Below are 24,266 nucleotides of genomic sequence, written 5' to 3' on the forward strand. Positions count from 1 at the left end.
GAGGAAATAAGAGAAAATACAGCCTCTAGCGCCATCTGTGTGAGGATAAAAGAGAACGCTTATAAACTCCTTTATCAATGGAACTTGGTACCCATAAGATTAAATAAAATCCCAAAGCCAAGTAGATGTTGGCGGGGCTGCCCAGCAGATGGCTATTTTATCCACATCTGGTGATAATGTCCTAAACTATCAGCAGTTTTGCTAGAGATTAGAAACTTATCATCCACGTCTTATATCTCTCTCACAATTTTTCCTGCTTCCGCTCGGTCCCGACTACCATAACATATCAGAACACACTATTCCAACATACTGGGCTAGATTGACTAAGCTGCGGGTTTGAACAAGTGGGGATGTTGCCTATAGCAACCAATCAGATTCTAGCTTTAATTTATTTAGTACCTTCTACAAAATGACAGCTAGAATCTGATTGGTTGCTATAGGCAACATCCCCACTTTTTCAAACCCGCAGCTTAGTAAATCTAGCCCACTGTCTTGGCGGCTACATGCAATATTGTGTTGGACTGCAAGCAATCTTCTGCACCATCTATACCAGTGGTCAGGGAACAGGGGTAAATTACCCCAAATGGGGTAAAAATGAAATTCCTGGGGGTTATGCTGCCGATTCACATGCTGTCAGTTGGATTGTAGACCCCTTGAAATTGCTGGTGTACCAGAAGAGCCTCAAGGGTTGGCAGAGGCACTTATTGAGCTTCGATGCAATAATGAAGCACTTATTGCATTTGAAAACAAAGCAGATCTGTCATATTTTTGGATGTCAACAGCTGCAAAGGCATCAAAATTGCACATGAGGAGGCAGTCAAAAAGTTGCTGCCTTTTGCAACAACCTACCTTTGCGAACAAGGATTTTCCACTCTAACGAACATAAAAACAAAGCAGAGAAATCGATTGGACGATGAAGACTGTATCCAAATTGCTTTGACATCAAAATGCCCCAATGTTGATGCTCTCGTATCAAAAATGAAGCAACATCATTTCTCCAAAACCTGAAGTTTTGAAGTTGAAGCTTTCTAAGAAATTTTTAATAGATTCAATAAAATTTTGAATTCCAATAATTAATAATATATGATTTCCTTATTTTCAGATCAGGGGGATAACATCGGCGTATCTAAATATATTTTGGGGTAAAAGGTAAAAAAGTTCCCTGACCCCTGATCTATACAATCAGTCATCAATAGAATATGGCACACCTATAAGGTGGAATTCATAACAAGCATACTCTGTAATTCTTCAAAATGTTTTTTAGAATTAAGGGAGCATTGGGCTTCGGATTTCAATATACACCTACCAGCTAATTGTGGACATTACCAGAGGCACTTCTACATGTCACACACATACATCCTATGAGTCACACACAATGATTCACAAACACATATAATGAGACGTGCACACTAGGAGTAACTCTCTTTACACAAGTACATACAGAGCCAGAATGTGCTGTGCTGTCTATTCCTAAACTCTGGATACACCACGGACTGGCTGTTAGTACTGCTCTCCCTCTGCACCTCTGCAGCACCTAAATTCCCTCTCGTTTCATCTCTGTCTATGAACTATCCTTTCCCTCCCATCCACCACTCCATTCTCAGCTTATCTCTCTATCTCCTACCTTTCTGTGTGAAGAGTCAGGGTCTCCTGTGTCCTGCCTACTACAAATCATCAGATACAGACAGTTCAGAGGGAGAGAGAAGGCAGAATAGAGACAAAAGGGGAGGAAAAGTGAAGGATAGAGGGGGAGAGAGAAGGGAACATAATGAGAGAGGCAGAAAAGAAAGGAGACAGGGTCAATTCAGGCACATTCTTCTATGACACAAGCAAATCCTGGTAAATTTGACTATTTTCTTTTTTGGGAAAGAATGTTGTGTTTGCTTTGTGAAAGTTTACTTAGGTTGGGGGTGGCTGGACAGCGGTAACCCTTTGGAACTAAATAACTATTTCCCTGTTTCCCACTCTGAGCCAGAATCTCACCCTCCCTCATCCCTTCTCTCTCTCTTACCTTCTGTATTGAACAGACTGTGCATGTGAATGAATCTGCATATAAAAACCTCTGCCAGACCTCAACAATTGCCTTGTAAGATTTAGGATTGGCTTCAAAGGACAACCCCTAGGACCCTGAATATCTCTACAAGATGGATTGTGTGCTTGCCAGTTCTCTAATGTGGCTATCTGTTTTACTGCACTGCATCCTGATGCCGGTAAGTCTTATACTCACTGGGAAGGGCAAGTGGTCAATTGGGACAATAAAGTGGGATTAGATGCAACTTATATAGAGAGTAGAAGTAGAGTCAGAGTAAGAAGTTTCATGTAATAATTGAGTTTTATGACTTAGTTACACAGAGCATGGTTAGAGTTATAGATATACTTTCCAACTATCCCTCTTAGGAAGAGAAAGTCACTCACTTTTGACCCAAATCCCCATTACAGTTAACCTTATAAATTGCTCTGTTATTGTATGTTGTGTAGACCTGTATCATACAGGCTGTATGTATACCCACTTCTACTGACTTCTACCAGTGTCTGGCTCCTGTACTTATAATCACAATTATCCTGTACATTATTACATGTCCTACTGCTTTCTGGGGTCTTGTTGAGTATGACATGCTGTGCTTTATGATAATATGTATACAAGCTCTGCTGTAATGCATGTTCCTGTCTTTGAAATAGATTTTTATTGAAAAGACAATCTAAAGTCACTCTTTGGACATTTGATATGCTGGGAGGAATGCTTAGGGCTTGGTTAAGTGGTAAACCAACATGTAGACTTAAAGGGATGGGTTATGTAATATAATAGGAGGTGTAATATGGAGAAGTTATAATGTCAAACAGTGGAGTTAATGAGACCAGTTGTACTGAACTAGTATTCGTTGTTTGGAGGGGCTGGAAAATTTCCCAGGGCAGCAACTTATTGGGGGCTCAAAAGCCTTTGTTGTACAAACCCCATTTTTTAAAAACTGTCATCCATGTTTTTTCTATGCCTTCCGCCATCACTGGACAGATGTCAGGAGCTATGTCATGGTATCTTGTCCAACGCACAGCAAAGAACGCTGGGTAATCAGTGGCTGAGGCACTGGTAGTGACATCTGTATCAAGCTTCTCCACTGCATGTAAACACTAACTTATATACTGAGTCTGGTAGTGCTAGCTATAGCGAAGAGTATGATGGGGGAACGTTTAAAACCGCTCTGTATAATATTCGCCTCATTACGCATGTGGGGCCTGATTCATTAAGAAACTTAAATTAAGAAATTTCTTATTTAAGTCTCCTGGACAAAACCATGTTACAATGCAAGGGGTGAAAATTAGTTTTCTGTTTTGCACATAAGTTAAATACTGACTGTTTTTTCATGTAGCACACAAATACTTGATAGTTTATTTGTACACTGAAATTTAAAGTTGATATTTGTGTGCTACATGAAAAAACAGTCAGTATTTACCTTATGTGCAAAACAGAAAACTAATTTTCACCCCTTGCATTGTAACATGGTTTTGTCCAGGAGACTAAAATAAGAAATTTCTTAGTTTAAATTCCTTAATGAATCAGACCTGTGGTGTTTAATTCCACATGTTACTAGAATTTGTACCACACAGAATCCCGCTACAACTATACCACATAGCAGAATTATTTGCCTCCGTTATCCCAGCTCTATTTATACACTTTACAGTCTACAAAATACAGAATTTACAGATACAGGATGAAAAGGCCATTCTGCGGAATGGTGAAGCAAAAGCGCAACTCGAAGATTTATTTCCGCAACTTTGAAACTATCATCATCATCATCATCATCACCATTTATTTATATAGCGCCACTGATTCCGCAGCGCTGCACAGAGAACTCATTCACATCAGTCCCTGCCCCATTGGAGCTTACAGTCTAAATTCCCTAATATAGACACACACTCACACACAGACAGACAGACAGAGAGGGAGACAGACAGGTAGAGACTAGGGTCAATTTTGATAGCAGCCAATTAACCTACCAGTATGTTTTTGGAGTGTGGGAGGAAACTGGAGCACCCGGAGGAAACCCACGCAAACACGGGACAAACATACAAACTCCACACAGATAAGGCCATGGTCGGGAATTGAACTCATGACCCCAGTGCTGTGAGGCAGAAGTGCTAACCACTACGCCACCGTGCTGCAAAACATTCTGTTCTGCCCACAAAGAGTGTAAGGCTTGGTTATAGCTATTTATTTTTAGAAAACCACACAAATAAATAAATATATAAATAGGTGTTAATATTGTAACACTCTGTCCCATCTACAACTTCAGAATTTCATTTAACATTAAGGTGTTTGGCTAATCTAAGTTTATCTGGCTAGTGCCACCATCATTCACATTGCTGCCATTATTCTTAATGTATACTGGTGTGAGATCTATTATCTGGAATACATGGGATTAAGGGTTTCTCCTTATTTTGAAGTACCATGTCTAATATATACTAAAACGTATTTAAAAATGACTCCTGTCCGTCCCCACTTCCTCTCTGCATGAAATAGATGACAGAGCACTTTATAGTAATTGAGGGAAGAAACACTTGGTATCCGTGTCTGTCTATATGACAACATCACTGAATAGCAGCAATAATTTCCTTCCCCTCCTTCTTTCTGTTTTTTTGAACTCTCTGAATAACAGGTCTCCAGTTAAGAGATCCTATAGCTGTATATACACTTACAATAAACGTAAATTGTATAGCTTATAATTTATATTTTCAAACCTTAAGATAAAGGAAGAATTTGCTTGGCAAAGAATGGGAAAAGATAGCAATAAAATACAACTCTTATTATATATTGATGTGTTGTGACTCCATGAGGTATATTTATCAAGCTGCGGGTTTACAAAAGTGGAGATATCGCCTATAGCAACCAATCAGATTCTAGTTATCATTTATTTAGTACATTCTACAAAATGACAGCTAGAATCTGATTGGTAGCTATAGGCAACATTTCGACTTTTTCAAACCCGCATCTTGATAAATATACCCAATGTCGGACTGGGGCATGAAGGGCCCACCGGGGGACTGTAACGCTAGGGGCCCACCAGAGGGGGTGTGGCCAGCCATCAAAGAGGTGAGACCAGACACTAGAGGGGCAGTGGTCAGCCCACGAAGGACAACTAGCACCATAGTGTAGTATATAAAGAATGCAGTGGGTATATAAAGAGTACACAGTCTTGACCTGCCCCTTAGATTGGGCAGAACAGTCACCAAAAACAGACAAACTAGACACAGAACATTTGACAGACTGTCCTACCTGTTCCTGTCACTTTCACCACATGTGGCTGCTGGTTTATTTAGTTGCAGCTTGTCTGGATCCTGGAATGTTGAGGACCCTATTTGGAAAAAAAATGGGTACATTTAGAAAATTTGTTAAATCAATAGGACCCACAATTAATACTTAGGCCTTCCTCCAGCCTCAACATTAAAGTAATAGTATTCACATTTAATAAATAAACCTATTTCCCTCCCTCCAGACAGCCCCAGCAATAAATTAATAGCATTTACGTATAATAAATATACCTCTTTTCCGCAACCGTCACTGCCAAAAACTCAGCCCGGTATTCAATTAATAGCACCCAAACCAACCTATCTTAAATTAATAGACCCCACTATAAAATTAAATTGCCCCACCATCACTCCACAAGCAAAATAGCACCCATAAGCTAGCCACCACCTACAGCACACACATTACATTGCCACAAGCCCACTGTGCCATCACACACACATTACTGTGCCTCTTCATCACCATGCTGTGCCCCCTTATGATCACACTGCGCCCTCCATGCTGCTTTTGCTCACCCATTCTCCGGGCACCCCTTCATCACCCTGTGCCATACTGCTTTGGCCCCTCTTCACACTCTGCCATGCTGCTTTGGCCCCCTTCACACTCTGCCATGCTGCTTTGGCCCCTTCTCACTTTCTGCCATGCAGCCTTTGCCCCTTCACTCTCTGCCATGCTGTCTGTGCTCCCCCTTCACTCTCTGTCATGCTGCTTTGGCCCCTTCTCACTCTCTGCCATGCAGCCTTTGCCCCTTCACTCTCTGCCATGCTGTCTGTGCTCCCCTTTCACTCTCTGCCATGCTGTCTGTGCTCCCCCTTCACTCTCTGTCATGCAGCCTTTGCTCCTTCTCACTCTCTGTCATGCAGCCTTTGCTCCTTCTCACTCTCTGCCATGCAGCCTTTGCTCCTTCTCACTCTCTGCTATGCAGCCTTTGCCCCTTCACTCTCTGCCATGCTGTCTGTGCTCCCCTTTCACTCTCTGCCATGCTGTCTGTGCTCCCCCTTCACTCTCTGCCATGCTGCTTGTTTGGCCCCTTTTTACTCTCTGCCATGCAGCCTTTGCCCCTTCTCACTCTCTGTCATGCTGCCTTTGCCCCTTCACTCTCTGCCATGCTGTCTGTGCTCCCCCTTCACTCTCTGCCATGCAGCCTTTGCCCCTTCACTCTCTGCCATGCAGCCTTGCTCCTTCTCACTCTCTGCCATGCAGCCTTTACTCCCACTTGCTTCTGTTCTTGCACTTATCTTTTCTATCGGCATCTTTCTTCTCTTCTTCTGTCTTCTGTCTTCTCTCTGAACATCGGGTGTGATGACTTTTTTTTTTTTAAAAGTTACCCGCTACCCCCACCAACGAAAAGGGGAGCGATCAGGGTCGGGGCCTACCTGGGGATAGCCCGGCCCCCCTGTGGCCCAGTCCGACCCTGCATATACCTCACATGAATCAAATACGGAACAGTATAATAATTATTCCAGTGCCGCTCTGAAATGGAAAATAGCTTTGTAGCGACTAATAATTTGCAGCATGCAACTTGTGAGTGAAGAAACCCAATTAGTAAATCACTAGGGCTTCTTTTATGTCACTATGACATCACCAGTGATCACTAGAAATCTGAAAATGCAGCCACACGCCACAGCTAGTGTGTGATGTATCAGGGTGCAGATTTGTTGTGTAGAAAAGTTGGTTTTTGCAGACAGTCTGGCTACTGCGTGTTAAGATTATATCTGTAATAGGGGAAAAGTTCTGAGTTGTTTATAGAGGAAAGGGTAGCAGATACAGGGAAGAGGCTGTGGGGGAAGGTGAGGGTTGAGAGGGTATAAAGAGGCCACAAATACACAGATAATGGCAGAATGAAGAAAAAAACAGATGAAAAAGAAAACAAATAAGAGAAAGGAGATGGTTGAGAGAGGACAAAGCTGTGTACGATCTGTTATATATTGTAGTGTTTGTTGTTAATGTATTAAAAGCCCTATTGCCTTTCTTCTTTTTTGTAGATTTCAGTGTCTCAAACTCCACTGACCCAGAAGATAGAAGGTATTATGTTCATGGGTATCTGTTTAATAATATACCTCTGTTAGAACTTCATGACAATTTACAGCAAGGGTTGAATTAGGATAATACAACATTATAATTTACAGCAATGTTTAAATTAGGATTATACAACATTATGCATCATATCCAATAACCAGTGATGTTCTTTCAAACATTGCGACTGCGCACATTTGCAAGTACTACAGTACCTCAAAGTCACAGATTTCTCCTTGCACCTCTATTGGGGGTTGTGGTGGGGGGGGGGGGGGTGTCTGCAACATTACATTGGAAGGGGGTGCCTTCGTGACTGTCCCGGATGCACTCAACGGCTAATTGAATAGGCAACTGATTTATAGCGAGGGTTGAATTAGGGGTATACAACATTATAATTTACAGCAAGGGTTGGGTTAGGGGTATACAGTATACAGTATTATAATTTACAGCAAGGGTTGGATTAGGGGTATACAACATTATAATTTACAGCAAGGGTTGGGTTAGGGGTATACAGTATTATAATTTACAGCAGGGGTTGGATTAGGGGTATACAACATTATAATTTACAGCAAGGGTTGGAATAGGGGTATACAATATTATAATTTACAGCAAGGGTTGCATTAGGAGTATACAACATTATCATTTACAGCAAGGGTTGGAACAGGGGTATACAACATTATAATTTACAACAAGTGTTGGATTAGTGGTATATAGCATTATAATTTAAAGCAAGGTTTGGATTAGGAGTATACAACATTATAATTTACAGCAAGGGTTGAGTTAAGGGTATAGAACATTATCAATTACAGCAAGGGTTGGATTAGGGGTATATAGCATTATAATTTACAGCAAGGGTTGGATTAGGGGTATACAACTTTATAATTTACAGCAAGGGTTGGATTAGAGGTATACTATTTTATAATTTACAGCAAGGGTTGGATTAGGGGTATATAGCATTATAATTTACAGCAAAGGTTGGGTTAGGGGTATACAACAATATAATTTACAGCAAGAGTTGGATTAGCAGTATACAACATTAAAATTTACAGCAAGGGTTGGATTAGGGGTATATAACATTATAATTTACAGCAAGGTTGGATTAGGAGTATATAATACTATAATTTACAGCAAGGGCTGGATTGAGAGTATACAACATTATAATTTACAGCAAGGGTTGATTTAGGGGTATAGAACATTATAATTACAGCAAGGGTTTAAATAGGGTATATAACACTATAATTTACAGAAAGGCTTGGATTAGGGTTATACAACACTATAATTTACAGCGAGGGTTGGATTAGGGGTATACAAATTTACAAATTACGGTGACGGTTGGATTAGGGGTATACAACTTTCTAATTTACAGCAAGGGTTGGATTAGGGGTATACAACTTTCTAATTTACAGCAAGGGTTGGATTAGAGGTATATAACATTATAATTTACAGCAAGTGTTGGATTAGGGGTATACAACTTTATAATTTACAGTAAGGGTTAGATTAGGGGTATACAATATTATAATTTACAGCAAGGGTTGGGTTAGGGGTATACAACTTTATAATTTACAGTAAGTGTTGGATTAGGGGTATACAACTTTATAATTTACAGCGAGGGTTGGATTAGGGGTATATAATTTGATAATTTACAGCAAGGGTTGGATTAGAGGTATACTATTTTTTAATTTACAGCAAGGGTTGGATTAGGGGTATATAGCATTATAATTTACAGCAAAGGTTGGATTAGGAGTATATAATACTATAATTTACAGCAAGGGCTGGATTGAGAGTATACAACATTATAATTTACAGCAAGGGTTGATTTAGGGGTATAGAACATTATAATTACAGCAAGGGTTTAAATAGGGTATATAACACTATAATTTACAGCAAGGCTTGGATTAGGGTTATACAACACTATAATTTACAGCGAGGGTTGGATTAGGGGTATACAAATTTACAAATTACGGTGACGGTTGGATTAGGGGTATACAACTTTCTAATTTACAGCAAGGGTTGGATTAGGGGTATACAACTTTCTAATTTACAGCAAGGGTTGGATTAGGGGTATATAACATTATAATTTACAGCAAGTGTTGGATTAGGGGTATACAACTTTATAATTTACAGTAAGGGTTAGATTAGGGGTATACAATATTATAATTTACAGCAAGGGTTGGGTTAGGGGTATACAACTTTATAATTTACAGTAAGGGTTGGATTAGGGGTATACAACTTTATAATTTACAGCGAGGGTTGGATTAGGGGTATACAACTTTATAATTTACAGCGAGGGTTGGATTAGGGGTATATAATTTTATAATTTACAGCAAGGGTTGGATTAGGGGTATACAATATTATAATTTACAGCAATGGTTGAGTTAGGGGTATAGAACATTATAATTTACAGCAAGAGTTAGATTAAGGGTATACAACATGAGTAGCTGCATAGGTAGCAGTCATTGTTATTTCTGCATACAGTTATCTGCCATGAGAAATACACAGATATCTGTCATTATAGCACACACTGTAGTCACTTTAACACTTTCACTTATCTGGAACTGTGACACACAGCCATCTGTCACTTTAATGTTGATAAAACTGTCATCTGTAACATACTCTTATCTGTGAAACATAGGGACAGCCGTTAGGGAGTGAAAAAAGGCCCTATTTTAGTGCTTTTAAGAAATGTCCCCATTGAGGCAACATGATGACATTTCCTGTTTTCTCCTGCATTAATTGTTTTCCATAGTAATTTGTTCTCTGTGGTCACCACTCTACTGGAATCTACAGATATGACTTCTCACACCAATAGCAGTAAATTCATTAGTTACTGTACAGGATACTTAGCTAATGGTTATAATGCTGGTTTGAAATCTGTACTGTAGCTTGCAGAAGACCTCTCATTAGGAATCTTCAGAGTATCACAAAGTGCCAAAGACCAGGATAAGATTAAAAAAAATTATCTTTATTGTGCAAGAATTTAAAAATCGGCTACACGAATGAGCACATACTGCCCCTGTGCTTTCAACGCAGGTAAATGGAGTAGACAGTGTCCAAAAAATGGTGACACAACACAAATGCTCTTGACCACAAATGCAAATGCTAGTGGGTACGCGGTCTTTGGAAACAATGGATTCCATACTCATTCCCTTTTACATGCTTATACTAGCATTAAAACATGCTAGTGAAAACATGTATTCAGACAAAAGTGAGTAAGGGCCATAACTTATATACATAACTTCTACTAAAATAGGTGGTATGTTACCAGTGGTATAAAATAATCAGCTAAGATGACTATATAAACCTATCTTAATTAATAGGATCCGTATCCAATTTCACCATCAAGACAGGTGGTGTAACTGGATATATCTGACTGTTAGGGGACCTGTTACTCTGATTGAAAGAAAAGTCTACACACCGGCAGTGAGCAGCCGCCTAGAGCCTCGATTTACAGGCATGTCTGAAAATTGACTTGGGCATTGTTCTTGCTTTGGCACCACAATCCCAGTGATATCTGGCAATATTCCAATATCGCTGAGTGTTTGGTTAGCATTCCCCAGCGGTGTAGAAACCAGGGGGCAGAGAGAGGCAGTTGCCCCCCATGAATTCTGTTGGGTGGGCAAATAGTGTTTTGCTCCCCCATGAACGTCTACACAAAAGCCTTCATGCTACTTTCTGAAGTCATGGTATCTGTTTTAAACATGTGAAACTTTTTTAAATGATAGATTGTCTTAGTATATGTAACGATTGCCTCGTTGTCTGACCACAGAGTTCCCTGGGGAGATGGATGTTAGCCTGGTTTAGCACTGGCCGAACAGAGGCACAGAGTCTAACGGGTTCCCCAGTCTTCAGCAAGAACTGCCGTAAGGCAGGATGAACTTTAGCAGTCGGGAACACGCAGGTTGCGGCCCTCTGAACAGTCACTTGGCATAACACAGCGGAGAGAAATGAAAATCCGAAAGCAGGTCAGCTAGCTAAGGACAGGTACACTGGTATTAGCGAGGTACAAAATCAGTATGCAGAAGGAAAGTCTCACAATAGTCCGGAATCTGGTACACGGGCAGTAGCACAGTACAGAATCAGGATCCAAAGAAGAGAGGTCAAAACAAGCAACACGAGGGCTTAACAGGCAGAAGCACTTTCCAAGAAGGATTCACAAGAAAAACCAAGGACAGCAGCAATACAACATAACAGGGAGTCAGTCTGGGTGTGAAACCTGTTGGTCTGACACTGTTAGAGTATGAGAGTGAGCTTTATATACACTGCAGAATATGCCGCCTCCCAGCTACAATCATGTAACCGCCCAAACCAGGTAGTGCTGATCTAACACAGAGACCGAGGGAATCAGAAGCACAGGTGTGTGAGCAGGGAGGTTTGTGACTGTACCTCTTTCCTTAAAGGTAGACACTGAACACCCTAAAAGACTTGTCAGGAAACTTTTTGTGGAAAGTCTTAAGTAGCCGAGGACAATGTACATCAGTAGCTTTAACCCAGGAGCGTTCCTCTGGGCCATAGCCCTTCCAATCGATCAAAAACTGCAAGGTGCCTCTGGATATGCGAGAATACAAAATTTGTTTGATCTCGTACTCTTGTTGATTCTGGACCAGAATGGGAGGTAGAGGATTATTAGTGGTAGAGTACCGATTGGAGACAACAGGTTTCAGGAGTGAAGCATGGAACACGCTGGGAACTTTTAAGGAAGAAGGCAACTGCAACCTAAAGGCTACAGGATTAATGACCTCCAAAATGTTAAAAGGACCAATAAACCTAGGGTCTAGCTTCATACTAGGGACCCGCAGTCGAAGATTGCAGGTGGACAACCAGACTTTGTCTCCGGGTCTCCAATTAGGAACAGCACGCCTACTTCTATCATCTTCTGTGTGGAACACTTATTTAAACATTCATTTACTTGAGTCCAAATTACTAAGAAATTCCGAAAAAGAGAGTCCACCACCGGGACATCTGAGGATGGAACCTGGGGAAGGGTGGGAACTTGGGGTGGCAGCCGTACAGTACAAAGAAAGGTCAGTTGGAGATGGCCTCATGGTAGTGATTATTGTGGGCGAATTCCGCCCATGGAATTAGATCCACCCAGTTGCTTTGATTGGCAGAAACGAATATGCAATGAAATTTCTCAAGTTCCTGTTCTCTCCGTCAGCTGTTTAGATTGTGGGTGGTAGACCAAAGAAAAATGGAGTTTGAAGCCAATAAATTTAAAAAAGGCTCTCCAGAATTTAGATATGAACGGAGTACCTCAGTCGGATACAATCTCCTGAGGACATCCAAGCAAACGGAAGATTTCCTTGAGAAAAAGGTCTACCTTAGTAGAGGTGGAGGGAAGACCCTTAAGGGGTACAAAATGGGCAACTCTGGAAAAACGATCTACGATGACCCATATGATGGTGCAGGATTTAGAAGATGGTAGATCAGTGATGAAATCCATTGCCAGTTGAGATCATGGACCATATGGTTTCTGTCGGAGTACTTTGTGTTGAGCACAAATGGGACATGCTGCAATAAATTGCTTGACAGCGATGCAAAGAGATGGCCACCAGTAACTTTGATTGAGCAGCTCCCAGGATTTCTTAGCTCCAGTATGTCTCAAGAAGTGAGAAGTATGGGCCTAGCACAACAGTTAGTACGTAAATTAGGAGTAACAAAGATCTTACCTGGAGGACAGAGGGTAGATCTTTGGGGAATTAATGCCACCACGGTTTTAGGGTCCAAGATAAATTTATTCTGTTTGGGGTGTTCAGTGTCAGAGGGATCGAAAGAACGTGACAGAGCATCTGCTTTCTTGCTTTTCAAACCAGGGCGGTAGGTGAGTATGAGATTGAACAGGGAGAAAAACAGAGACTTGCTTGACGGGGATTCAGGCACTGTGCCGTCTGTAAATACAAGAGATTCTTCTGGTCAGTATAAATTGTTATTGGAAATAAAGCACCTACTATCAGATGTCTCCACTCAGAGAGAAGCAATTTGATCGATAGGAACTGTACGAACATGAATGACTCCACCTGAGATTTTACTTCCATCAATGGTGGTAAAGAGTAGAGATTGTTCCAGTGGTATAGTGGGAAGGGCCAAACGAGCAACCATGGAAGCTGACATGAAATTAACCGCTGCTTCCGAGTCCACTAATGCTGAAAGAGTGATTGTTTTGGGACCGTGAGTGAGCAGAACCGAGAAGCCAAAGGTGTCACTAGATGAAGATGCTGGTGAGGGACTAAGAGAACCTAAGGAGACCTCTCCTGAACCAGTTAGGCCTTGTCATTTCCCAATCTTTTTAGGGAAGATACCCAGAATGTGACCGGGGTCACCGCAATACAGACAAAGTTTGTTCTTGAATCTTCTCTCTCTCTCCTCACAAGAGAGACGGAACCAACCAAACGGCATGGATTCCTCCGGTGGAGCGATACGAAACTGGAAGTTGAACAGACAAGGCTGAGTCTTCTTAAGTATTCGTTCTTTAACATGGAGGTAAAACTTGTTACACAAGGAGATAAATTCATCAAGAGAAGAGGAAAGTTCCCTTGAGGCCAATTCATCTTGCCAGTATGTCGCAATCAAAGCCTTGTCATTCCAACGCAGTTCAGAAGCCAATGTTCTAAAATTAATGGCATGCTGACCAACAGAGTGTGAACCCTGGCGTAAACACAGAATCGCGACTGCTGCATTAGAAACTCTGGCGGGCTCATCAAAAATCCTCTTTAATATGGTCAGAAAGTTAGCACAGTTGTGGAGTAGAGGATCATTCCGCTCCCATAGGGGTGATGTCCATGCGAGGGCTTGGCCAGACAATAGTGAAACAATATAGGCCACCTTAGCCTTTTTTCTGGGAAAGTTCCCGGGAAGGAGCTCAAATTGTATGGCACACTGAATAAGAAATCCTCTGCAGGATTCGAAATCTCGGTCAAATTTAGAAGGGTTAGGAATACGTAACTGAGAGGCTGGAGACATAGGAGGAACTGTATCCATTGGTGGGACAGACTACCTGGGTGCCATCAATGTTTCCTGAAGTGAATCCAGACAAGTGGAGAATCTCTGGAGAAACTTCATTAAATGTTCCAGATTAGCTTCCTGCTTCTTAACCCTCCCAAGCAGGTGTTGCAGGAGGTCCCTGGGAGAGGGGTTGTCCACAAGATCCATCGTGGTAGGGTCAGAGCAAACTGTAATGATTGCCTCATTGTCTGAATGCAGAGATCCCTGGGGAGATTGATAGACGTGTTAGCCTGGTTTAGCACTAGCCGAACAGAGGCGCAGAGTCTAACGGGTTCCCCGGTCTCCACCAAGAACTGCCGCAAGGCAGGATGGACCTCAGCGGCTGGGAACATGCAGGATGGGGCCCTCTGAACAGTCACTAGGCGTAACACAGTGGAGAGAAATGAAAATCTAAAACCGAAACGCACATCAATTGTAATGTAACCAGTGACAGAACTACCGCTACTACAGGGGGTGTAACCACTGAGGGGAGTCTGGCAATGCTGGACCACCCTTCCAAGGAGTCCGCTCTGCTCAGTATTAGGTCAGACCAGTGTATGTGCAGTGAAACCTGGTTTGGGGCATAGCAGGGGCCTCAGAAAGAAATGGACGGCATCGTTGGGCCCTCCCCAAAATGTTGCTTTGCTGTTTGGCCTGGTAAGCCCTTCACCTCACCAGGCATTCCACATAGGCAACCGCTAAGCCTACACTTCAGATGTGGTTTGAGGCCTAACTCATAGTTTGAGTAACATGCTACTATAATGGCATTGTTTAATACCCACAAGCATGCTGTTTGTGCACATAATACTTGGTATAGGGGAATTATCTTGGTATTTGATAATAGTTTAATATCATCATCAGCTATTTGTATAGCGCCACTGATTCCGCAGCGCTGTACAGAGAACTCACTCACATCAGTACCTGCCCCATTGGAGCTTACAGTCTAAATCCCCTAACACACAAACACACGCACACACATATATATCTTTTTATTTTGATAGTTAAAACAAAAAATACTTAAATGAGACATTGCTTTCAACTTTGTTTCCATTTATGATATTAAACAAAGATCAAATTGAAAATGAAGTACTTTGCTGTAATAAACATATTACTATGTTTTCAGTTTCTAAGTAGATCCCCTTTAAACTTCTTCTTGACACACATTTTGTCTCCATAATATGACCCTCGCTACATTTAAATAGGCATAAACATAAGATATAATCTAGACCATCATGAAATAGCATCCTGTAACAAGTACTCGATGTGTGTTCCCATTTCAAAATTTAAGATACTTGAAATTCTTTTTGGCTAACTACAAACAATCTATCTTCATATATGACTCTAGTCTATGAGAATGTCCTGGTTTATTTTATAGTGGGAGGATTTGCCCATTTGAAATAATAACGGAATTGTTGTTGTGTTTTGCAGGCAGCTCTTGGGATGATATATATAACCGCAGTAAGTGTCAGCCTCGATGGGTCCTCCTTAATCTTTTCACTGAGTTTCCACAGTTTTCCGAATACTTATTCTTACCGTCATGTGTATTGGTCCAGCGCTGCGCTGGCTGCTGCATGGATGAAACTCAGGGTTGCTTTCCCTTGGAGACAGACAGCATCCAAATGCAGGTGATTATAGTATAAGGACGCTTCCATTCTGCACAGTTTGTTTATGGAGTTGTCAGCAAACATGCTAATAATACCTTAGTGCAGGGTTTCCCAAACCCAGTCCTCAGGGCTCCTTAACAGTGCAGGTTTTCCATATCTCCTTGCTGGAGCACAGGTGTATTCATTACTGACTGACACATTGTAACAGATCCACAGGTGTCACATGTGATCCAGAAAACCTGCACTGTTAGGGAGCCCTGAGGACTGGGTTTGGGAAACCCTGCCTTAGTGTGTTTTGCTTTCTACTTTTAAAGTGACAGTGTCTGTTTATTGGTGTACACACTGTTTATGGACAAACATGGTGTGGAGAGCGCTTAGTAAAGACCAACCTGTAATAGTGAATAGACAATGCATTCTATTATGGTACAGTACTACTAGTCTACGTGGTATAATGAGCATTATGTAACACTTCCTCTAAAGAAACAAGGTGATGCCACAGTTTGTGAAATAAAAAGTTGTGAATTCTCTTAATGCCTCTTCAACCACCGCCAGACTCACCCTTCTGCTGACATAACCTGACGCATGGCAACATCAGCACTGGATTGTTAGACTAGTACATTTATACTATGGAGACAAAGTGATATGCTTGCCTCACAATCAGTTGAATTCTAGTTGGAGTTGTGTTAACTGGTGACGTAGTTGACACTTCTACCACATTTCAGTTAAAGGCAAAAGGTGGTGATTTTGAAAGACAGTCAACTATATATTTAACCTTGTCTATGCAAACACAAATCTTAGCAGAATGGTTTCTTTAGGAAACGGCATGCTCTGTTATTTGACTATGGTGGTGGTGATGTTGCTATTCATATATATGAAAAATATAGTGAGATTTACAATACACTATTCTTGTCTCAAACTGATCATTTAGAGCACATGTACATGAATGGTTGTTACAATTACCTGATGGGAATTAGAGGAAAAACACAGCAACCATAGGTATCAGTCATCATGGGCACTGAGCACCACTGAGTTACATTACCTAAAGTAATATAACATCCTAAGGTCTAAGCTATTCATAATACAAAACAAAACAGGATACAAATGCAAATACTAAAACAAGAGAATTTCATATTTTATTTTTCAGGTTCTTAAGAAAAAGTTTCCCAAACCTGAGTTGACTGAAATCTCTGTTACTCAGCACATGAAGTGTGAATGCAGGTAAATAAGAGGGTATAATATGGGAAATGTATAAAACTATGCATGAAAGAGACAATTATCCACTAAAAAATGAACCATAACACATACTTGCCTACTTTTTCTTCTCTCCTATGTGAGATCTCACATCATTCTGACCCCACCCTGGGTACAGGAGAATGAGGGAAAATGGTCTGCTCTCCCAGGAGTCCGGCAGACCTGCCCAGAATTTGGGAGTCTCCTGGACATCCCGGGAGAGTGGGCAAATATGTTATAACAATATTGTGGCTTTTGTTTAAATTCTCATTGCTTAAAACTTTTTGGGCCTGAGTCATTAAGGCAAAAAAGGAGTAAATGTTCTCTGGGACAAACCATGTTACAATGCAAGGGGTGCAAATTAGTTTATTATTTTGCACATAAGTTAAATACTGACTGTTTTTTCATCTAGCACACAAATACTTGCTAGCTTTATTATTACACTGAAATTTAAAGTTGATCTAGGACATATCCTACCCAACTATAAATCTGTCCCCACATTTTAAATTTACCTCCCCCTCCAATGCAACATGGTTTTGCCCAGGTGCAAATGTTACTCCTTTTTTATGCTTTGCTCTCCTTAATGACTCAGGCCCTTTGTGTCTATTGTACACCTGGCACGGGCTAATAGTATTACAGGCTAGTAGTATTTGTGAGTTATTTCCCAGAGGGGGGCAATAAAAAGTCGGCAAGTATGTGCAAGCACCACAGTGTTCTAGAACACACAAATAACGTTTATTCTGAGCCTGCCCTATTGTAGTTCTTCTTCTTTCTTTTGTAACCTTTAATATTTTAGATCAGTTATGGTCATTGTTCTAAAATGTGATTGCTGGTCTATACTGTTATGTACTTTTCATTACCTCTGCTGGTTTTGTTGTAAAATCAATAAACAAAGATTATTTTAAAAGCAAAATTTAGGCTGAATGTGATTATTTTGAATGTATGGACCAAACAAACACTTTTGGGAGATAGCGATGGTTATACCCAGTGATCTACAAAACTGAGAAATTGTTAAGAACAGATGGAGAGGCATTTGGGTTCCACAAAATATTAAACCATTGGGTGAGATTGTTACCTTTATCTAACATGTACATACATATAGTGGAAAACGAACTACATTTTAATACAAGTGTGGTGAACATTGTGTGCAATGGGCTTCTTGTTATTTGCAAATCTAGCAAAGGTGTTCACATCACTGTGGACATAGTTGATTGGAAAATCTCAGCAAGTTGAGCTTGCGTAATTTCTGAAATTCCTTCCAAATCTACCCTATTGTCCTTTTTTTAACAGATACTGGGGTCTCTCCTTGCTGCCAACACATTCATATTTATTGACTTATCTCCCATGACCTTATGGCTTCTGGGAGGACATGTTACTTTTATGGTCCAACTTGTCAATACAATGCAGATACATTTTGTCTATAATCTTATCTTTTTCCTATGAATGTCATTCTCATTCTGTGTTATTTTAATGCATTGCAGACCACTTAGCAGTGTCACATTGAAGCCTACCAGGTGCAGTTCCCAGTTTTACTTACCACTGTGCTTGATCATTTTCTCTGCTGCTTTTATTTCTTCACCTACATCTTACCATTCTAAGATCAACATTGAGGGCCTGATTCGTTAAGGCACACAAAATGAATGTTTTGTGCATTTTTATAAAAACGCACGTAAATCGCGCATACGCACGTCCGTATTCAACGAGGAATGAATGTACAGATACGTGTCTTGTTGAATATAGGTCTAGGTGCTCTCTGCTCTAACAGACAATACACTGCAGGATACGTCCTATACATATGTGGAATATAAAGTCCTAAAAGAACAGACAGAAAAAATTAAAAAATAAATATTAATGTCACCTGTTAATAATATAGTCATTAATGACAAAACATAAAAAAAAAGTCCCCAGAAAATCCATTTATTAGGATGTTATGAATCTCTACTGTACATAAAATGCATTTTTACAGTTGCTCCTGTTTGCAAGCACATGTTCTAACATGCATACACGACCGTCATCACTAGTAATTAGAACTTACACTAGACCTGTAGCTGGTGCAGGGCCTGATCAACCACTAGGCTGACCAGGCTGCAGCCTGGGGCGCTGGGTCCCGGGGGGCGCTGCACTGTGGGTATTTTTTTTTTTTATTATTATTATTTTATTTTTTTTAAATGCATCAGTGAATTATTATTATTATTATAGTAGAGTTGTATGGTGCCACAGTGCTCTGCAGCGCCGTACAGTAGGGAAAACAGTACATATAAAAAACAGGGACATACAAGGTAGACACAATAAATGCAGACATAAAAACAAAGAGTATGAAGGACCCTGCTTATTAGAGAGCTTACATTCTAAGTGGAAGAGGGCACAGCTTAAACAAGAGGAGCTAGTGTGGCTTAGAGTGGAGATTGGGATAGTTTTGAGTGTGCATTAGTGTGAATAGTGTTATCGAGTATAAGGTCACCTCTAAAAAAAGAGATGAGTTTTCAAAGAGCTTCTAAAGATTTGAAGGCTGTGGGAAAGTCTGACTGAGCGTGGTAGGGAATTCTGTAAGTGGGGAGCAGCACAGGAGAAGTCTTGTAGGAGGGAGTGAGAGGTGGTTACCAGAGATGAGACAAGGTGCAGGTCAGAGGTAGATCTAAGAGGGCGGGAGGGAGAGTATTTTGATATGAGATTTGAGATGTATGCAGGGGTGGGGTTGTTGAGGGCTTTGTAGGTAAGGGTGAGTAATTTCAACTTGATTCTGGAGTACACAGGCAGCCAGTGTAGGGATTTGCAAAGTGCTATAGCAGATGAAGAGTGGTGAGAGAGGAAGATCAGTCTTGCAGCAGCATTTAGGATGGATTGAAGTGTGGATATATGGGTGTCTGGTATGACAGATAGCAAGAGGTTGCAATAGTCAAGACGGGAGATGATGAGAGAATGGATAAGAGTTTTGGTAGCATGTTGAGTAAAAAAAGGGCATATTCTGGCAATGTTTTTAAGGTGGTGTCGACTGGGAGAGAGTCTGGATGTGAGGAATAAAGCAGGGGGTGAAGTCAAGTGTGACACCAAGGCAGCGCTTGGGAGACCAAGGAACTTGTGGTGTTATTGACAGTGAGGGAGATATGAGGGCAGGTTGTGACTCTGGCAGAAGGGAAGATAATAAGCTCAGTTTTGGATATGTTGAGCTTTAGGTAGCGCTGGTTCAGTGTAGCCTGTAGGCACGCAGCATGTGGCACATTAAGCCACGCCCCCTCCACACACCTTTACAGAGAATATTGAGCAGCCTGACCAGTTTTCACATATACCAATAATGTCCTTCAATGTGTCCTTACTGCCATGGTGTGGAATTCTTTCTTCTATCATTTATGTAAGATTGCTTCTTTATACAGGCTTATATGTGCTGCTTTATATTCTTTAGTGCAAAATGCTCTAAATAAGTGTATTTCTTTCAAATTCTATTATTTTACTACCATCTTCCCTCTATACCTACATCTCTCACACTCCTCTATGTTCTCTATCACAGACTCTCCTCCACTTTAGGTGAGAAAAAAGCAAAGAAAAGAAGACGGAAAGGGAAGAAAGGGATAAGAGCCTCTAAAAGCAACAGGTTTGTAGCCAGGAAGGTGACATCTTATAGGTCTGTGGGATCTCAAAGGGAAAAGTGTGTGTGTGTCAGTGTGCATTGTTCTCAAGGCTAATACTGCATTCACCATCATCATTTATTAATATAGTGCCACCAGTTCCACAGCAATGTGCATAGAATAGTTGTCACTCACATCATCCCTGCCCCATTGGAGCTTACAGTCCAAATTCCCTAAAAAGGGTTCATTTTGTCAGCAGCCAAGCAGGGCCGGATTAAGGGAATGGAGGCCCCTGGGCTAAGGGGGCCTCCATTCCCCCGTGAGGCCCCCCCCCCCCGTGATCCGAACAGCCCCCAAGGCACTTACCTCCTTCTCCTGGCATTGCAGTCCTTCCCCGGCGCGCTGTCTGCTCTTTACTGAGATCTCATGAGAGTGAGACTCACGAGATCTCCTCAGTAAGGAGACTACAGCGCGCCGGTGAAGGACCGCAGTGAAAGTGCTCAGCAGCACTGATCGCGCCGGGGGCGCCCCCGCCCCCGACCGATCAATAATGCTGTTAGCACTTTCAAGGGCCCCCTGGATGCCCGAGGCCCCTGGGCTGTAGCCCAGTTAGCCCTATGGTTAATCCGGCCCTGCAGCCAAGTAACCTACTAGTAGGTTTTTGGAGTGTGTGAAGAAACCCAGGCAAACTTGGGGGGAACTTACAAACTCCACACAGATAAGGCCATGGTTGGGAATCATCATCATCAGCAACATTTATGTATAAAGCGCCAGCAAATTCCATAGCACTTTATAATTGGGAATCGAACTGATGACCCCAGTGCAGAAGTGCTAACCACTGAGCCACTGTAGTACATTAACACTTAATACCAAAAATGGTAGTGTGATGTGGACTCTAACATGCCATTGACATGACATACAGTCTAATTTAGATTCTCTGTTAAATACCACTGGAATTATATATATATATATATTACTTTTCTCTGATCATTCCCCCTCCTTCTTCTTCATCACCTCAGGTCTACTTGTCCACCTTGTGACCGGCGAAGGACCTTAGACCCTAAAACCTGCAAGTGTGTCTGTCACCGGAGAGAGGACAAGTGTAATGAACGAGGACTGGTGCTTAATAAAGAGCGCTGCAGGTGACACACTGCACTGAGCCTCCTTCTGCAGGTTGATAGAGAAACTATGACAAGAATGTTCAAGCATCATAGCACAGCGTGGAGTGTTTCTCCTATGATTACATCAAGCAGATAAATTCTTACCAGACCGGTGCTCAGGCCATCACTTCATAGCTGGGTATTTGTAGTCTGTGGGCCTGATGGGACCCTACAGTTCCTAATTTATGGCCCATGGGTATCCTGAGAACTCCATATCTACATGTCATATATTGCAGGAGCAATCCTGTGACAAATACTCAGCCAGCACCACCAATTAATTAATCTATTGAAAAAGATATTGCCCATGATTTCCAGTCATTTGCCTTCATTCTATGTAAACTTCATCTAATAAAACCAGGTCCTAAATGATTGCTGTACTAGCAACCAGTTATTTGCATTTCTATTCTAAACACTAATAAAATAAAAGAATCTGATTGGCTGCTATGAATTACATTACATGCTTTTTTATTTTCCCCGAATGTCCCAGTCTAAATGTTTGATGTACAAAATATACATGATCTGTCGCCTGAGAGGAGAGCCACAAAATTGGCAAATCCATACTGGATCTGGCATGGTTTGGGTGGGTTGGCGGCGGCGCATGGCGTAATTTGTCCCAAGAGTTGCGCAAGAGCTATTTACTTTGTGGCTGTGACTTCCTGATCACTATTGCAATGAATAACATGTGTCCTCTCATCTTCTGGCAGGTGTGAAAAACCAAGAAGCTGACATCCATTGAGGAAAGAGAATAATCTCAGTTTCAGTGGTTATTATTCATAAGCCAGTGACTCTGCAAGCTTACTGCGTTAGTCCAGCTGGAGAGCGCCTACTGGATATCGTGCTATAGATACAGTGGGTTTAAACATGGCGGCCTCCACTTCATGATAAACTTAGTCAGATTAAAAGGAGGAGTTGGGGTTAAATGTATCAAGCTGAGAGTTTTCCGGCGGGTTTGAAAAGTGGAGATGTTGCCTATAGCAACCAATCAGATTCTAGCTATCATTTTGTAGAATGTACTAAATAAATGATAGATAGAATCTGATTGGTTTTTCAAACCCGCCGGAAAACTCTCAGCTTGATACATTTACCCCTTGGTGTCAGACTGTATATCATGACTTTAATGTGCATCAATCATGCAGTGTTTTTCCAACTGTATATTATGTCTGTATCTATCGTGTTAACTGTTATTCTGATGCCATCATTGAAATGAAAGAGGGCAATTCTGGGGTGTGACATCGGCATTTGGCAAAAGACCTTGTTTATATTTTGCCATACTAAAAAAAAAAAAGAATAAATATCTGTATGTCTTACCCTACCATTATTAAGGCATCCATTAACAAGATAATTTTGTTACATTTGAAAAGTGTTTAATTTCTCTTTGTGTTTTGTAGAGAATAGTTGTAATGTCTTCACATAGCCCAAGAATATGTTACATATTTGACATTCTAAAATTCTATATTTGAAAGAAAATAAAATAATTAAATAAGTTGTTCTGATTGAGGTCTGGGAGGAGAATGACTGCTTGGCTCCATGAAGCTTTATTTTAGAACATTCAGACAAAATGGAACTAACCACATAAAAATAAATATTAACATTAAGCGCTACAGAGTACGGGTTATTTTGTCTAACGTGTACCAGACAAATGGAACTTGATTGCTGATTGGTTGCTATGGATTAATGTATAATTATATACCACCAACATATTACACAGCGCCGTTTCAGAAGCCAATTAACCTACTGTGCAAATGACAAAATAAGCCGCATGGGTAATTCTGTATAGGCCCAATTTATTTAGTGGGTGTAGTATGTATTTACCTTTTACTTAAGGATATGCTAACAAGTGATACTAACAAGGACTATATTTATTTATCCATCCATCTTGTATTGATCTATTTATCTTTGCATGAATATTTCTCTTATATTTCTCTATGTTACCAGGTGGGCTAACATATGGATATGTATGTATGTGCAAATGTTATTTATAATTTCATGTATCTATATAAAACATTTTAAAAAGGTAATGTCTTTTGTGTGTGTGTTCTTGTAACAAAATTTGTTTGATTTATTTTCACATTTACTAGATGACTGCTTAATTCTAATGACAATTTAAGGGATTCATAAATAATCATGCAAATTCTAGTACAATGAAAGCAGGCTATAAAAAGGGTCACATGGTGTTGCTGAGACAATGAGAGGTCAGAGGTGGTGACCTCTGCTTTTATAGGTCATGATATGTCAGCTGACTGGTTTCATCTCCACATTCCGTACTAAATTGGTTTGGCAGATGGCATGACCAACTGTGTGAAGAGTTACATTGAATAAAAGTACACTAAGTACTATGTTGTTGCTTGAGATATTAAAGGCTATAAATATAGCAACAAAAGCAATATCGTTGTAAGTCATTTGTCTAAAGATTACG

At 40.8% G+C, this 24,266-nt stretch overlaps 1 protein-coding gene across 3 annotated transcripts; it reads left to right on the forward strand.

Annotated features, from left to right (window-relative positions):
• Positions 1-1,407: 1,407 nt before the first annotated feature.
• Positions 1,408-23,868, forward strand: VEGFB (vascular endothelial growth factor B). 3 transcript variants are annotated; one of them, XM_075187677.1, is made up of 9 exons: positions 1,408-1,839; positions 2,028-2,210; positions 7,285-7,324; positions 15,722-15,918; positions 17,042-17,115; positions 18,609-18,641; positions 20,633-20,716; positions 21,710-21,832; positions 22,555-23,868. In XM_075187677.1, exons 2-9 carry the CDS (start codon positions 2,145-2,147, stop codon positions 22,574-22,576), a joined length of 639 nt encoding a protein of 212 aa, XP_075043778.1. In that variant the 5' UTR covers positions 1,408-1,839; positions 2,028-2,144; the 3' UTR covers positions 22,577-23,868. The 3 variants fall into 3 exon arrangements, with proteins under 3 accessions (XP_075043778.1, XP_075043777.1, XP_075043779.1); XM_075187678.1 differs by having other exon boundaries at positions 1,413-1,499; XM_075187676.1 differs by having other exon boundaries at positions 1,408-2,210.
• Positions 23,869-24,266: the final 398 nt, after the last annotated feature.

The sequence above is a fragment of the Mixophyes fleayi genome, chromosome 10, assembly GCF_038048845.1.
Source record: "Mixophyes fleayi isolate aMixFle1 chromosome 10, aMixFle1.hap1, whole genome shotgun sequence".
Classification (NCBI taxonomy): Eukaryota; Metazoa; Chordata; class Amphibia; order Anura; family Limnodynastidae; genus Mixophyes; species Mixophyes fleayi.

Bases quoted from the DNA above. Each gene is read 5' to 3' on its own strand.
- VEGFB (XM_075187676.1), top strand. From the start codon at position 2,145: ATGGATTGTGTGCTTGCCAGTTCTCTAATGTGGCTATCTGTTTTACTG. The intron at 15,919-17,041 runs GTGATTATAGTA...TTTATTTTTCAG, and splicing joins CAGACAGCATCCAAATGCAG to GTTCTTAAGAAAAAGTTTCC. The intron at 20,717-21,709 runs GTTTGTAGCCAG...TCATCACCTCAG, and splicing joins AGAGCCTCTAAAAGCAACAG to GTCTACTTGTCCACCTTGTG.